Source organism: Corythoichthys intestinalis, chromosome 10 (assembly GCF_030265065.1).
Source record: "Corythoichthys intestinalis isolate RoL2023-P3 chromosome 10, ASM3026506v1, whole genome shotgun sequence".
Classification (NCBI taxonomy): domain Eukaryota; kingdom Metazoa; phylum Chordata; class Actinopteri; order Syngnathiformes; family Syngnathidae; genus Corythoichthys; species Corythoichthys intestinalis.
Genome location: NC_080404.1, coordinates 41,507,775 through 41,523,381, shown reverse-complemented (window position 1 = coordinate 41,523,381; position 15,607 = coordinate 41,507,775). Strand labels below are relative to the sequence as shown.

Here is a 15,607-nt window from a genome sequence, read left to right as displayed (position 1 = left end):
CCAGGATAAAGCTGGTTCAAAGGCACGCCAAGCGACCAACCAGGTAAAGGAAACAGTCCAGAAGTATATAGCTGGGTCAGAGACGGTGACTGATGACCCAGTATCGAGGGACTATGTGGTGATCCGTGCTCGGCTCATGGCTGCCAAGTAAGTTGGCATAATTTTTCGGAAACTGTCACTCTTTTGTGAACAATGGAGTTTTTTTTTTTTTTTTTTTACATTTATTTTCGCAATGTTTCTCTGATATCTTTTCACCAGATTGCTCGGAGCCCTGTGTAGGTGTATCTGTGACCCTCACCTCAATGCTGCAACTCAGGAGATCCGTCCAGCTGAGTCGCTGGGTCAGTTGTTGCTCTTTCACCTCAATTCAAAGTCTGCACTGCAACGAATAGCTGTAGCTCTTGTACTCTGTGAGTGGGCTGCTCTTCAAAAGGTGAAGCATATCATTTATTTATTTTTTGTAAATGTATTTATGTGTGAGGGAATCGGTGCATTTCAAGTCAAATATTAATTTACAGTACATTTTCACTCTCCCAACCAGGATTGCCAGATGGTGTCCAGCACGGTGCAGCCTCGTCTTCTCGCCATTCTATCAGAGCACTTGTATTACGATGAGATTGCCATTCCTTTCACACGCATGCAAAATGAGTGCAAGCAGCTCATCGCCTTGCTCTCTGAGGCTCACATAGACATTCAGGACCGCCTCAATTGTAGCGTTTTCACCATTGATCAAGCCAACGAGCTGGTATGGCCAGCAGCACGCTGACGTACTTGTACACGACCACTCGTGCGCTTTATCTAGACTAAAAAAAACTCCCATTCTCGTGCATTTTTTCCTAGTTGACCACCATCTTCACAGAATCAACATCCGGTTTGAATATGAAGACAAAACCGGGGCAGGTATTGGACAGTAAACGGCAGCAGGCACAGGCCACAGTAATGGAAACCAGTAATGAATGGCAGCAGTTGCATCTCCGGGTTCACATGTTCACCGCTTGTGCTGTGATTAACCTCCACGTGCTTCCTGACAAACTCAACCCACTGGTCCGACCTCTGATGGAGTCCATCAAACGGGAAGAAAATACTCTTATTCAGAGCTATGCTGCTTCTTTTATTGCCAAGCTGCTACAGCAGTGTGGCGGACGCTCACCTTGTCCCAATCCCAAGATAATAAAAAACCTCTGTGCCTCAGTCTGTGCGGACTCTTCCGTTACTCCCTCATCTGCTTGTCCTGTACCCACCCCACTGGACAATTCTAAAGGTAACAGCAGTTGAATGATTTACGTCATTACCTCTTAATTCTACTGTCTGATTTGATTTTTTCCAACCTTTTTTCACATGAAAATTAGGCAGTGGTTTGGACAAAGACTGGCCCCATCATATGGTTACCAAAACTCGAGGCATTATGACACTGTACCGTCATCAAAGGGCAGCATTTGCAATCACAAGTAAAAGGGGTCCTGTTCCTAAATCCTCCAAAACTCCCCCTTCTGATCTTCCTCCCGGCAGCGCAATTGGCATAGAGAATGATGAGGTATGGAGAGGTGTTATAATGTCATCTTAAGGTTAAAAAAAAAAAAAGTCAAATGTGTCTGTACTTTTGTTTTCTTCCTTTTTAGCGAAAGCCGTGTCTCATTCAAAGAAGAGGGGCAGAGTTTTCCCTTACAACCATTGCAAGGCACTTTGGCGTTGATCTCACAAAGTCTCTGCCTTACCTTTGGGAGAACACAGTGGGACCTCTGAGGGCTGTCGTTGATGAAAATCATGATATCGGTATGTATGACATAGGACATTGATTCCCAACCATTTTAACGCAAGTACTACATTAAGGAATACCTGGTTCTCCGAGGACCACCACTAGCAGTAGGGCTGCAACTAACAACTATTTTCATAATCCATTATTCAGACGATTAATTAAATGATTAATCAGATAAATGTCGCTTTTTTCCCAATTACCTTCACAGTTTACTTTGAAGTTGTTTTAAGCATGTAGTAAGGAGCAATGAAGACAAAATGGTTGACTATTTCATTCAAGAATATTTTATTACTGCTTCCTGACTTAACTGTATTCTACAACTGTATCGATTATCAAATTCGTTAACTAATTTATTGATGTAATCACTCAGTTGTTGCAGCCTTATTAAGAAGCCAGTTTAGACTGTAAAATCTCTGAAAATGAGCAAAAACGTGAGCAGATTTTTGTTCTTGTCCTACTTTGACTTAATAAAAATTATAAAGAAGAAATCTGATATTTACAACTGTGAAGTTATAATTACAAGAATTTAGACAGGTTTAAGGTGAAGGTCCTAAATGATTAATTGGCTATCAAAACAGTTGTTGATTAATTTGCTAATCGATTAGTTGTCGATTAATTGTTGCACTTCTAATCAGCAATAACATGAACACATTGCTTGCCATTCACTGCGCTAAGCGTCCAATCCATTTTGACTAGAAGAATCTGGCAGCAAATTATCACCGCAGCCTTCTCACTTAAAATGAATTCGGTAGGCAATGAGTTAAACTGCATTGTGTGGTTGGTCAAAATGTTTAGGGTTGGTCAGGCTGTGATTTTAGTTTTTTTTTTTTTTTTAGTAAGCTACAGTTTGAGCAATGAATCTGCACTTTGATTTGAATGGGGAGTTAAGAGCGAAATTCTGCCCAAGGTGGCAAATTTAAAGCATTGCCCTATAGCTGACCTTTGACCCTTTCTCTTATCCTATCACCTACCCCAAAATTTGAGTTAACTTCACAACGACTCAACCTATTTATCGTAAAATTGTTCCATTTTATATTACCAAGATATCCTCCAAATTTGATAACTCTCAGATTAATATTGGGGGTTATCTTGAACAGAAACGTACATAACCTCTACCTTCCGTAGGTTTCACTTAGTGCTGAATGTAATAAATGAATTAAATGGTAATGGAATCAAAGATTGAGTTGACTGGTAAATGATTGCTAACGTTAAATGTGAATATTTTGTAGTTTAAGTTGAATAAAACTGAACTGTGTGTGTATTGCACTGTAGTTTACACTCACCAGCCACTTTATTAGGTACACCTGTCCAACCGCTTGTTAATACTTAATTTCTAATCAGCCAATTACATGGTGGCCACTCAGTGCATTTAGGCATGTAGACATGGTTTAAGACAACCTCCTGCAGTTCAAACCGGGCATCAGTATGGGGAAGAAAGGTGATTTGAGTGACTTTGAACGTGGCATGGTTGTTGGTGCCAGAAGGGCTGGTCTGAGTATTTCAGAAACTGCTGATCTACTGGGATTTTCACGCACAACCATCTCTAGGGTTTAGAGAATGGTCTGAAAAAGAAAAAATATCCAGTGAGCGGCACTTCTGTGGGCGGAAATGCCTTGTTGATGCCAGAGGTCAGAGGAGAATGGTCAGACTGGTTCGAGCTGATAGAAAGGCAACGGTGACTCAAATAACCACCCGTTACAACCAAGGAAGGCAGAAGAGCATCTCTGAACGCACAGTACGTTGAACTTTGAGGCAGATGGGCTACAGCAGCAGAAGACCACGCCGGGTGCCACCCCTTTCAGCTAAGAACAGGAAATTGAGGCTACAATTTGCACAAGCTCATTGAAATTGGACAATAGAAGATTGGAAAAACGTTGCCTGGTCTGATGAGTCTCGATTTCTGCTGCGACATTCGGATGGTAGGGTCAGAATTTGGCGTCAACAACATGAAAGCATGGATCCATCCTGCCTTGTATCAGCGGTTCAGGCTGGTGGTGGTGGTGGTGGTGTAATGGTGTGGGGAATATTTTCTTGGCACTCTTTGGGCCCCTCGGTACCAATTGAGCATCGTTGGAACGCCACAGCCTACCTGAGTATTGTTGCTGACCATGTCCATCCCTTTATGACCACAATGTACCCAACTTCTGATTGCTACTCTCAGCAGGATAATGCGCCATGTCATAAAGCTGGAATCATCTCAGACTGGTTTCTTAAACATGACAATGAGTTCTCTGTACTCAAATGGCCTCCACAGTCACCAGATCTCCATCCAATAGAGCATCTTTGGGATGTGGTGGAACGGGAGATTCGCGTCATGGATGTGTAGCCGACAAATCTGCACCAACTGTGTGATGCCATCATGTCAATATGGACCAAACTCTCTGAGGCACCTTGTTGTATCTATGCCACGCAGAATTGAGGCAGTTCTGAAGGCAAAAGGGGGTCCAACCCGTTACTAGCATGGTGTACCTAATAAAGTGGGCGGTGAGTGTATATATAAATTTAATAACTTTTTCAAAACAAATTCTTTTGAATACCGCTAGAGGGAGCCTATTTACCACTGGAGGTACTCATACCGCACTTTAAGAACCAGTGTTGCAAGGAAATACATTAAGAGTCATGACTCATGTGTGCTTCCTGTGTTCCAGATAGGCAGATTCAGATGGAAAGAGGCGATGTTGCAGCTCAGGAACTGGTAAACTCGCTACAAGTGCTTGAAGTCATGACTGGAGCCATGTCCCCTGACCTCAAACCTCTGGTATGATTTAACCATCATGGCGGTTCTATTGTGTTTGTGGTGACCTCATTGCAAAATCCATTCCAGTAAACATGTTGATTTGGTCTTAATTTATTTTCCTTGGCACAAGAATATTTCTCAGCGGAAGGGATTGCTCACTGTTATTGTTTTAAATAGTTTTGTCCTGTATTTTCAGCTGCTGGAACACCTTCCTCATCTCTTTACCTGCCTGCAGCATCCTTACACAGCAGTGCGTCACATGGCAGCACGGTGTGTTGGTGTACTTAGTAAGATTTCCATGCTGGAGACCATGGATGTTTTTCTTGAGTGCGTACTACCCTGGTTAGCTGCTATTCATGACTGCACCAAACAGGAGGGTGCCATCGAAGCTTTGGCTTGTATCCTTCACGCATTCTCATGTGAATGTCTCTATGACCTTTATACAGGAATGTGCATTATTCAAAAGTAATGTGTTTTCCCGTTTTATATTGGGGTAATATTTCCCTTGACCTGCCTACTTTCAGGTGTTATGGAGCAGTTGGATGTTGATATTGTGCCCTACATCGTACTGCTGGTAGTACCGGTGTTGGGCCGTATGAGCGATCCCAGTGACAGTATTCGTTTTATGGCCACGCAGTGCTTTGCTACGCTCATCCGCCTATTGCCGCTGGAAGTATGACTACACAAATAAGAATCCAACATACGGTGTTTTCAACACTGAAATCTGTTGAGGTTTTTCTCCTCCCACCCTGACATAGCCTACTTGTTTATCAGGCAGGAATACCTGACCCTCCTGCCATGTCTGCCGACCTGATCCGCCAGAAGGCCAGAGAGCGACGCTTTTTGGAACAGCTGCTAGACAGCAGAAAGTTGGAGAATTATGTCATCCCTGTGCCTATTAAGGCAGAGTTAAGGAAGTACCAGCAGGTATGTCTCATTTGTTTTCACATAGAAAATTGTGGCCTCCAAATTTCTGTTTTTGCATAACAGTAAGCCAAAGTTGTACAGTGGTACCTCTACATACTGATTTAATTCGTTTCGTTTCAGGACCTGGTTGGTAAATCGAAATGAAGGTATATGTCAAGTGGGATTTCCCCATAAGAATACATTATAATTTGATTAATTCGTTACACAGCCCAAAAAACCTACGCTAAATCCTTTATTAATACTGCTGGTACAATAACAAAAACCAACGCTAAATCCTTTACAAATACTCCTGGTGCAATTACAAACAGCAATTACACATAGCAAAACAAATTATTAATACCAATCGGAATAATAATGTAACGAATCAGGTTGTAATGTGGCGGTTGTGTTTTGCATGCTGTTCCTGAACACGGCGTGTGACTGGCGAGAGTGAGAGAGGTGCGTTAGTTTTTACTTTCACCTCATGTTCTGTTGTTGGCATCGGCAACGGCGGACAGTAGCTGTGTTGTGAAATTATTAAAAACCTGACGAAGCTGGCCACTTTCTTGCTGATGTTACAACAATAATAATTGACACCTTATAAAGACTGGCGAATAGAGATCTATGGAGGACTGTCGAGATCATAGACATATTCCAGCCCTATTGTCGAGCCAGTTCCCTGACGCGCGCACCACGCTCATATTTTTTTATCATTTCCAGCTTTCATCTTGGGACTCAGGTTGATTTCTCTCACAAGAATATCTGGTGTGTCCGTGAAATTGCGACGTTGTCATAAATCGTCATATTTTAAGCATGTTGTCATATGTCGAGACAAATGACGAGTCAAATTTTATGTCTGATGTCGAAAGGATCGTTTGTCGAGGTACCACTGTACTTTGCCGGACAGGAAGCTTTTTAAGCAACTGGGAAAAATTTTGACCTCCAGTTTGATCAAGATCCACTGGTGGCCAAAAGTATTGGCACCCATGCAATTCGGTCAGATAATGCTCAATTTCTCCCAGAAAATGATTGCAATTACAAATGCTTTTGTAGTAATATCGTCATTTATTTTGATTGCAATGAAAAAACACTAAAGAGAAAAAAAAATTGAATTATCATTTTACCAAAAAAATCCAAAAATGGGCCAGACAATAGTATTGGCACCCTCAGCCTAATACTTGGTAGCACAACCTTTAGACAAAATAACTGCAAACAACCGCTTCCGGTATACATCAGTGAGTGTCTTAAAATGCTCTCCTGGAATTTTAGACCATTCCTCTTTTGCCAACTGCCTCAGGTCTCTGAGATTTGAAGGGTGCCTTCTCCAAACTGCCATTTTCAGCTCTCTCCATAGGTGTTCTATGGTATTCAGGTCTGGACTCATTGCCTGCCACTTTGGTAGTCTCCAGTGCTTTCTTTCAAACAATTTTCTAGTGCTTTTTGAAGTGTGTTTTGGTTCATTGTCCTGCTGGAAGTCCCACGACCTCTGAGGGAGACACAGCTATTCTCACACTGGGCCCTACATTATGCTGCAAAATCTTTTGGTAGACTTCATAATGGCATTCACACGGTCAAGCAGTCCAGTGCAAGAGGTAGCAAAGCAACCCCAAAACATTAGGGCAACCTCGGCCATGTTTGATTGTGGGGACAGTGTTCTTTTCTTTGAAGGCCTCGTTTTTTTCCCCTGTAAACTCTGTTGATGCCTTTTCCCAAAAAGCTCTACTTTTGTCTCATCTGACCAGAGAACATTTTTCCAAAACATTTTTGGCTTTCTTAGGTAAGTTTTGGCAAACTCCAGCCTGGCTTTTTTATGTCTCTGGGTCAGAAGTGGGGTCTTCCTGGGTATCCTGCCATAGAGTCCCTTTTCATTCAGACGCTGACGGATAGTACGGGTTGACACTGTTGTACCCTCGGACTGCAGGGCTGCTAGAACTCGTTTGGATGTTAGTCGGGGGTCTTTATCCACTGTCTGTCTTTATCCATCTTTCGTTGAAATCGCTCTTCAATTTTTCTTTTCTGTCCACATCTAGGGAGGGATAGCCACTGTGCCATGGGCTTTACACTTATTGATGACACTGCGCACGGTTGACACAGGAACAGTCAGATCTTTGTAGAGGAACTTATAGCCTTGAGATTGCCCATGCTTCCTCACAATTTTGCTTCTCAAGTCCTCAGTTCTTTTGTTTTCCTTCTTTCTTTTCTCCATGCTCAATGTGGTACAGACAAGGACACAGGACAGAGGTTGAGTCAACTTTAATCCATTTTAACTGGCTGCAAGTGTGATTTAGTTATTAACACCACCTTTTATGTGCCACAGTTAAGTAACAGGTGCTGTTAATTACACAAATTAGAGAAGCATCACATGATTTTTCAAAGGGTGCCAATACCTTTGTCTGGCCCATTTTTGTAGTTTTGTGTAAAATGATCATGGAATTTTTTTAAAAAATCATTCTCAATGGTGTTTTTTCATTTTAAGCAAAATAAATGAATATATTACTGCAGATGCTAAAACATTTGTTATCTCATTTTCTGGGAGAAAATTGACAGAATTGCAGGGGTGCCAATAGTTTTGGCCAGCAGTGTACATTTTGTGTAGCAATAAAGATAAATATGATACATTAGAAGTGTTGTTGATCTGAAGTGTCACTTTCTTCAGTGAAAATATATTTTATGTTTCAGGATGGTGTTAATTGGCTATCCTTTCTAAACAAGTACAAACTGCATGGTATTTTGTGTGATGACATGGGCCTCGGCAAGACTCTGCAGTCTATCTGCATACTCGCAGGAGATCACTACCTCAGGTACGCTTAAAGCCCAAATTTTGCCCCTTAGCGTACTTGGAATTTAATTTTTATGAACTGGAGCTGGCGTTCTTATTGGTTGATGCCTTTTCAGGGCTCAAGAATATGCCAAGACGAAGGCGGCAGACTGCAGCCCTCTTCCGTCACTAGTGGTGTGCCCGCCAACACTGACTGGTCACTGGGTGGATGAGGTGGGCAAGTTCTGTGCTAGAGAGTACCTCAATCCTTTGCACTATACAGGGCCGCCTACAGAGAGAATGCGGTAAGGTTGTTGAAGGGGCATATGTTTGTGTGGGGAGTGGTCATTTAGAATGAAATCCAAATGGCATTTCAATTCACTTTCAGTTTACAACACCAAGTGAAAAAACACAATCTTGTAGTTGCCTCTTACGATGTTGTTCGAAACGACATTGACTTTTTTAAGTGAGTACCTGTACGATTTAATCACATTTATTACAAGGTGCATTTTTCATCAACATGTGTTTCTATTTCTGCTTTTACAGAAATATCAAATTCAATTATTGTATTCTTGATGAAGGTCACATCATCAAAAATGGCAAAACCAAACTTTCTAAAGCTATTAAACAATTGGCTGCCAACTTCCGTGTCATCTTATCAGGAACTCCAATTCAGGTGAGTTCCTTCTTGGCGTGTTTTTATCAACCTGCATCGTCTTACGTGACTTCCAACCCTTATTTCATCCCCAGAATAACGTTCTAGAGCTCTGGTCTCTTTTTGACTTCCTCATGCCGGGCTTCCTCGGGACGGAGCGCCAGTTCGCCGCACGTTATGGCAAACCAATCCTGGCCAGTCGTGACGCCAAAAGTTCTTCACGGGAACAGGAGGCTGGTATGGCAGCTCCTTACTCAAACTGAGAACTGTGAACTGAGCTATCTTTCTGCAGGTGTCCTGGCAATGGAGGCCCTTCATCGGCAAGTGTTACCCTTCCTCTTGAGAAGAATGAAAGAGGATGTGCTACAAGACCTTCCTCCCAAAATAATTCAGGACTACTACTGCAACTTGAGTCCTTTGCAGGTAGCATGAACTTCATTGGCCTTACCTACCATTCGTTTATGTCCAATGTATTGCTCTTATTAACGTTTAGTGCTGCAGCTATCGAATATTTTAGTAATCGAGTATTGGACTGACAGTTCCGTCGAGTAATCGGATAAAACATTTTTTCTTTTTTTTTAGGTAAAGAGCAGTTATAATATACAGTGTACGAGAAAACAAGACATTTAACCTAATATTGAACCATTTTTTTGACAATGTCTTTATTTTAGATGTACATTGTTGAAAGCGGCCAATAATTGCATCTAAGATGTGACTAGAAAATAAAATCACTGCTTTCACCTAAAAAAAAAAAAAAAAAAAAAACTTAAGATCTTATTTAAAATTCAATAATATATAAAATACCCATAAGGCGAAAAACACTCAGGTGACTTGGAGTTCCATTCTGAGACCCCCAATTTGGCCAACTTTCAAAATTGTCTGATATGCACGTGTGATAAATCATTGGAAAGCTTAAAATCTCAATTTTATGGGGGACGAAAAATTTTGAACATGAGGGCATTAAAAAAAAATTAAACAGCGAAACCCTATCTGGAGGTGAGAGCAGAATTACAGACGCCATGACTTTAACGAGATATTATCGCGTACTTGCCTCGTTTTGATCCAAAAACTCCATGTAGCATGTATCAAGACACAGCTGTAAATGGCCACAGCTGGATTTTGGGGGGATTTTATGGGTGAAACATGGTAATATAACAAGGGTTGCGATGCAGAAATCACAGATATCAAGGAGTGGTCAAGATTTTCTTTTTCATATATTTACCCTTTTAAACATTTTTTTTTTTTTTTTCAATTTTTGTTTGTTTGGATGGATTATTTATCATCTAACATTTCAGAGAAAATGCGACAGTAACACAAAAAAATACAATTAAGCGATAGTTATGAGGTAGATATCAGTTACTTTTTTAAAGACACAATTTTTTTCATTGTGACGAAATTTGTTTAAAAGTTTAAAATATGCGAGTTAATAATTTTTTTAAAGTCTTTTTTTTTTTTTTTTTTTTTTAACGAAATATCAGACATCAATTAATGGTTCAAAGCTAAAAATGACATTTTGAATAATATAATTGCCTTCGTTTTATGGCTGGGTTGAAACAAAAGTGGTTGCGCGACGTCTGTAAATAGGGGTTTCTGGGGTAAAACGGACAAATTAAAAATAGTTTGGGGTCTTAATGCATCATGAATCTGCTATGGCAGCATATAGACATATTGCTCTATCAAACACAACAGTTGTTTTGGCTTAAAATACAGCAGTTTCTTTTATTAAAGAGGAGTGCAAGAGAAGAAACTTTTTCAGTCTTGTCTGTGTTTTCCGCCATATATATTTCTTACCTAAAAATGTCATTACACTTGATAACACACATAACTTAAAAGTTGAGTGTTTATCCCACGTGTTTTATTTTGAATTTCCATTTTTGTCAAGCTATTTTTAAGTCCGTGGAAATTGTACGTCCTGATAGGATTTTGAGTTTTGCAGTCCATCCATCTATCATCTTCCGCTTGCTCCGGGGTCGGGTCGCGGGGGCAGCAGCTTTAACAGAGAAGCCCAGACTTCCCTTTCCCTAGCCACTTCAACCCGTCCCTCCGGCGGGATCCCAAGGCGTTCCCAGGCCAGGCGAGAGACATAGTCTCTCCAGCGTGTCCTGGGTCGTCCTCGGGGCCTCCCGCCGGTGGGACATGCCCGGAATACCTCTCCGGGGAGGCGTCCAGGAGGCATTCGAACCAGAGTTTTGCAGTGTTCAAAATAAATGTATCATACCCTCTGTATAAGAGCACATTAGACTCCAGTGCTATTTGGTGTTTTATCCATCAATGACTACCGAGTTAAAATTGACAGTTAGCTTTATTATGTTTTTATTTTACACCCTCATCACTCTACAGCGCTGTATTTATACAGATTAAATAATGCCTGTATGAAAGACAAGTTAGCCACGCATCGACAATAGTCATAATAGAAACCTAGCCCTCCACAGGGCTAACGTTACGTTAGCAAGGTACAGTAACGATGATTTCATTTATTAGCGCTATGTTACCTTAATTTTACCTTGTGCCGAGTATCGCTTCTCCACTCTTGGCGCAAACAGGGTCCTTTCGGTGGAGCTGAGGACTTGCTGTCGTGCAGGGTTCGCTAAATCCGGAGCTCTGAGTCACTTTTCCTGTCGTGTTTTCCATGTCTCCCTCCTTCAACACACCTGAATCAAATAATCAGGATCATTATCAGGCTTCTAGAGAGGTTGCTGATGACATAATCATTTAATTCAGGTGTGTTAGAGGAGAGAGACGTGGAAAACATGACAGGATGGATGGCATCGAGGTCCAGATTTGGTGAACCCTGCTGTAGTGTTATCCAAGCGCTGTCTTACAGTGGCTACATGAAACAGTGTTTGCCTTGGTCTCCAGCTTGAAATGCTCCCACACTTTTGACATTTTCTGCTTTTTCTTGGTTCCTTTCTTTTCACTTTCGTCGGTCGGCATCTTCGTCATTCTCTCTATATTCAGGCATGGTTGAATCCAATATGTTCGCTGCCTCTTCTTCCTGCACACGTGATGTCAGCGTGTTGTGCAGCATTAAAATTAGTCCGGGCAAAAACATCATGTTAAGAGCTGGCAAAATTGAACGATTCCTTGAGGCGGGGAAAATTCTTCGATCAATTTTTGATTAATAAAGTTACTCGAATTATTCGAGTAATCATTTCAGCTCTATTAACGTTCCCTCTAAACTTTCAGGTTCAGCTTTATGAAGACTTTGCCAAGTCTCGCGCTAAGGCGAACATCGACGACAGCATCTCTGTTACCTCTGCAGAGCAGGAGGAGAAACCCAAACTGAAGGCCACAGGCCATGTTTTCCAGGTAAATAAACATGACTGGCATCTAATTCTCAATCGGTGACTCAAAACCCAAGAGAGGGTCATTGCCAAATAGTGGATAATATTTGGGAGTCCTCTTGTTTGTTACACAAGAAGTGGAGTGTACTAGTCTAGGCAGTAGGGGTGTACCATCTTAAGCACCCCACGATTCGGTCGATTACAATTCAGGGTGCTACGGTTTGATTCTTTAACGATGATCACGGTATTGACAATGATCACGGTTATCATGATTATCGATCCATCGTACATTACTAACGAATAAAGTAGACACATTTTTGTCCATTATTTAAAATATCGTATTGATTCAACAGGAACGATGGAAACATGCCCATACAACAAAAAGCTGCCCTTAAACTGCTTTTTTATTTATTTATTTTTCCAACAAAGTGCAAAAACATTAACATTTTTAAGGGAGTACCGTAATTTCCCAAATATAAGGCGCACCCGTGTATAGTGCGCACCCCAAATTTACTTGTAAACTCTAGGGAAAATTATTGTATCAGTTTATAACGCGCACCCTAATTTTAGCACCAATAAATAGAAGAATACAAGAAAGCAGAGCTCGTGTACAGATACAGAAATGTCATTTTATTGACTGGTGAAACAAAGCAGAAGCATTGCATATTGGTAGTTCAAAACATTACCATAAACTGACAATATTTACGGTAATAATATGATTTGACAACTTCTCCAATTTACCAGAATCTAGGAGAAAACAAAACAGATGTGACTTTTCTTTTAAAGGCTGCTGTATAAATTGCTCGTTTCATCATGATGAATAAATGTTTCTTCCATGGGTTGATACGGTAAAATGAAAGAACGTAAGTCATAAATCCGAGAGCGCTCATTGCTGTCGACACGAGAGTAACAATAGGAACTATTGTTATTTGGTGAGTTTCCCGAGGGATATAGTTGACGGACACACACAGGAAGTCTGTGTTGTTACGTTTGTTATGGTCTGAGTTGCGGTGCTGCAATAAACATTGACTCAAATGAGTTCAAGAAACTAAATTATTTGCTTTTTGAAGAGTGAAAAAAGCAGATAACACAGACGGAATCATTCGGCCGATTAGAGTGAAGTATTACCGAAACAAAATGGTGACGTCACGTACCGTAATAGTCGGCAACGGATCGTCGGATACGTTTCTTCAACACAACATGGCCGTGTTAATAATAAAAAAAAGGGTTTATATATATACATTTCTGTCTTCCATCCATGTACCCATTTATAATACGCACCATGATTTTACAAGTTGATTTTGGGGGAAAAAGTGCGCGTTATATTCGGGAAATTACGGTACTTATTTCACTCAACAATACAATAAAATTTACCCAGGTGGAATGAATTCTTTATTTTCTTGAAACAAAGTGTCTTTAGGAATAAGCCTTCTTTTAACCAATATACTTTGTTTTCACAGATTTCTGTACTATTTTGCATGTTTGTAGTGTTACCGCGGTACTTAATCATGGTTTTACACGTTCTGCATATGAAATACATGTTAGCGGATTGGCTAATTAGCTTAGCGCTCGGCGCTAACTATTAACACCTCAAAAACAACAGCAATAAAGGCTGCACCATACAAGAGGGTTTGTGTACTCACCTTTTATAGACGCACATGTGTCTTAGCAACACACTCAGGACATTTTTCAATTGACATGACTTGAAACCACAGCTGGACATCTGAAAGACGAGGACCTAAAAAATAAAAATAACTTGCGCACAGAAAAGGACCCAAAGCGCAACTGCCGGGTCCCTGCCTGCCTCATACACAAATTTATTTTCCAGTCTTTTGAACAGGAGTAAATCTCTCGCTCAGTAACTTCAGCTGCATCCATCATAACGTTGTGCGTGCGTCCGTTAACAGTGTCCGGGCAGCAGACGTGTCTTGAATTTTGTTCCGCTACGAGCGGCTGTCATAATGCTATGAGGGAAAATCAGCGTTTTTGAGCCTTTATGAATCGTAATCAAATCGTCACTTGTCGAATCGCGGTGCATGTAATAATCGATTTTTATGGGAACTCCTCTATTATAGGCAGTTGTGTAAGAATACAGTTTTCAAAAGACATGCAGTAAGTATGACTTAACAACTGCTTTGGGCGCGACTTATTTGGACTAACGTTACTGTACTGGTCAGAGTAAAACTCCCAGGTTTACTGAGGACCTTGTGAACAGTGAAATATTTGAAGCAAATTCCAGGTCAGACTAAGCCTGTCGAAATATGCAATAATTCCATTTATCGCGCGGTATATAAAAATAAAGACGGTAATTTTCGTGCTGCGATTTATTGCCTCGTGTGCACGTGCGCGCGCAATGCGCGCTTGCGGCAAATGTATGGCAGACGTGCTTGACAGCGCTGTTTCAAGTTCAGCTTCCTTGTGCCACTCTGTTTTATTGACTTCTGGGTATGTTCGTTTTATACATTTGAGTTTGAGTGACCGTCATTTAATGGATGGAGGCAGGGCCGAGTGCACTGTCGGCGCACAGCAATGAGCGAGCGGAATGAGGAAGAGGACGAACCAGTCTGCAAAATGTTTTTGGAGGTTGTTTCAACAAAGATGGCCAACAGAATAAATCTACATGCTCATTTGAAACACTGTTATCCTCTCCAGTTTTCACTGCTTAGTAAGAAAACTGCATTGCAACAAGCGGAGCCTCCTCGTCATGTTAATTGACAATTAGAGGTATTCGCTTGATGTGAGAAATACAGACGACACCGCGCAAAATAGCGTTCCCTGACGGAAAGTGAAGTCCGCTACATTGCTGAAGAAATGAGAACGTTTTAACTCTGTTAAGTGATATTTGATACCTTTGGGAGCCAAATTTTTGTTACTGCTACTTAATTAGTCTATTTTTCGTTGTTGTTGTTGAAGTGCAATTACTGTGACTGCAACTTTATACCTATATGCCTAAATGCTTGTTATTAAGTGCAATCTTATTTTTTCTTGAAAAAAGACATTTAATATGTGTTTCTGTGCGGTATTAATATTGTTGTCTTTTACTTGAAAGAGGCATGGTCTATTGTTTTTAGTTGTGATTTCTTAAAAGGTATTTTTTGATTTAAAAGTAAACATATATTGCGTTTAAATGGGTCTACTTGATCTATTATTATATACTGTATTCTCACTGTTATTGTAAATTGGTTAAAAGGGGACGGGACTTGATAAGCATATGCTTCTCTCGTCAGCCCTGGTCTTTTCTTCGTTTTTTTCGGGTTGCTCATATCACATCTTGCAACTGTCAATGATACCGATGATGATGATGACAATAAATAAAAATAAACGCTCTAAAAAAAATTTTTTTGGGGGGGTGGGGCGCAATAATATCGCATATCGCAATAATTTATTAGATAATTTATCGCCCACTAAAATTTGTTATCGCGACAGGCCTAGGTCAGACAGGATTTTAAGTTTCAGAATGACTTCATTTCCAATACCATATTGAGATCCTACACAAAAATTAGTGAAGACA

The 15,607-nt window shown here is 40.7% G+C and overlaps 1 protein-coding gene across 1 annotated transcript in view; it reads left to right on the top strand.

The window, feature by feature from the left end:
- btaf1 (BTAF1 RNA polymerase II, B-TFIID transcription factor-associated) overlaps positions 1-15,607 on the top strand; it is a 46,381-nt gene that overhangs the window by 18,977 nt on the left and 11,797 nt on the right. The window contains exons 17-33 of the mRNA XM_057848452.1: positions 5-147; positions 259-433; positions 542-745; positions 841-1,261; positions 1,350-1,534; positions 1,620-1,773; positions 4,405-4,514; positions 4,690-4,891; positions 5,018-5,166; positions 5,268-5,420; positions 8,079-8,200; positions 8,295-8,462; positions 8,546-8,623; positions 8,704-8,833; positions 8,908-9,049; positions 9,105-9,235; positions 11,999-12,121. Of these exons, the coding sequence (XP_057704435.1) occupies positions 5-147; positions 259-433; positions 542-745; positions 841-1,261; positions 1,350-1,534; positions 1,620-1,773; positions 4,405-4,514; positions 4,690-4,891; positions 5,018-5,166; positions 5,268-5,420; positions 8,079-8,200; positions 8,295-8,462; positions 8,546-8,623; positions 8,704-8,833; positions 8,908-9,049; positions 9,105-9,235; positions 11,999-12,121 (2,790 nt within the window). The remainder of the gene's footprint in view (positions 1-4; positions 148-258; positions 434-541; positions 746-840; positions 1,262-1,349; positions 1,535-1,619; positions 1,774-4,404; positions 4,515-4,689; positions 4,892-5,017; positions 5,167-5,267; positions 5,421-8,078; positions 8,201-8,294; positions 8,463-8,545; positions 8,624-8,703; positions 8,834-8,907; positions 9,050-9,104; positions 9,236-11,998; positions 12,122-15,607) is intronic.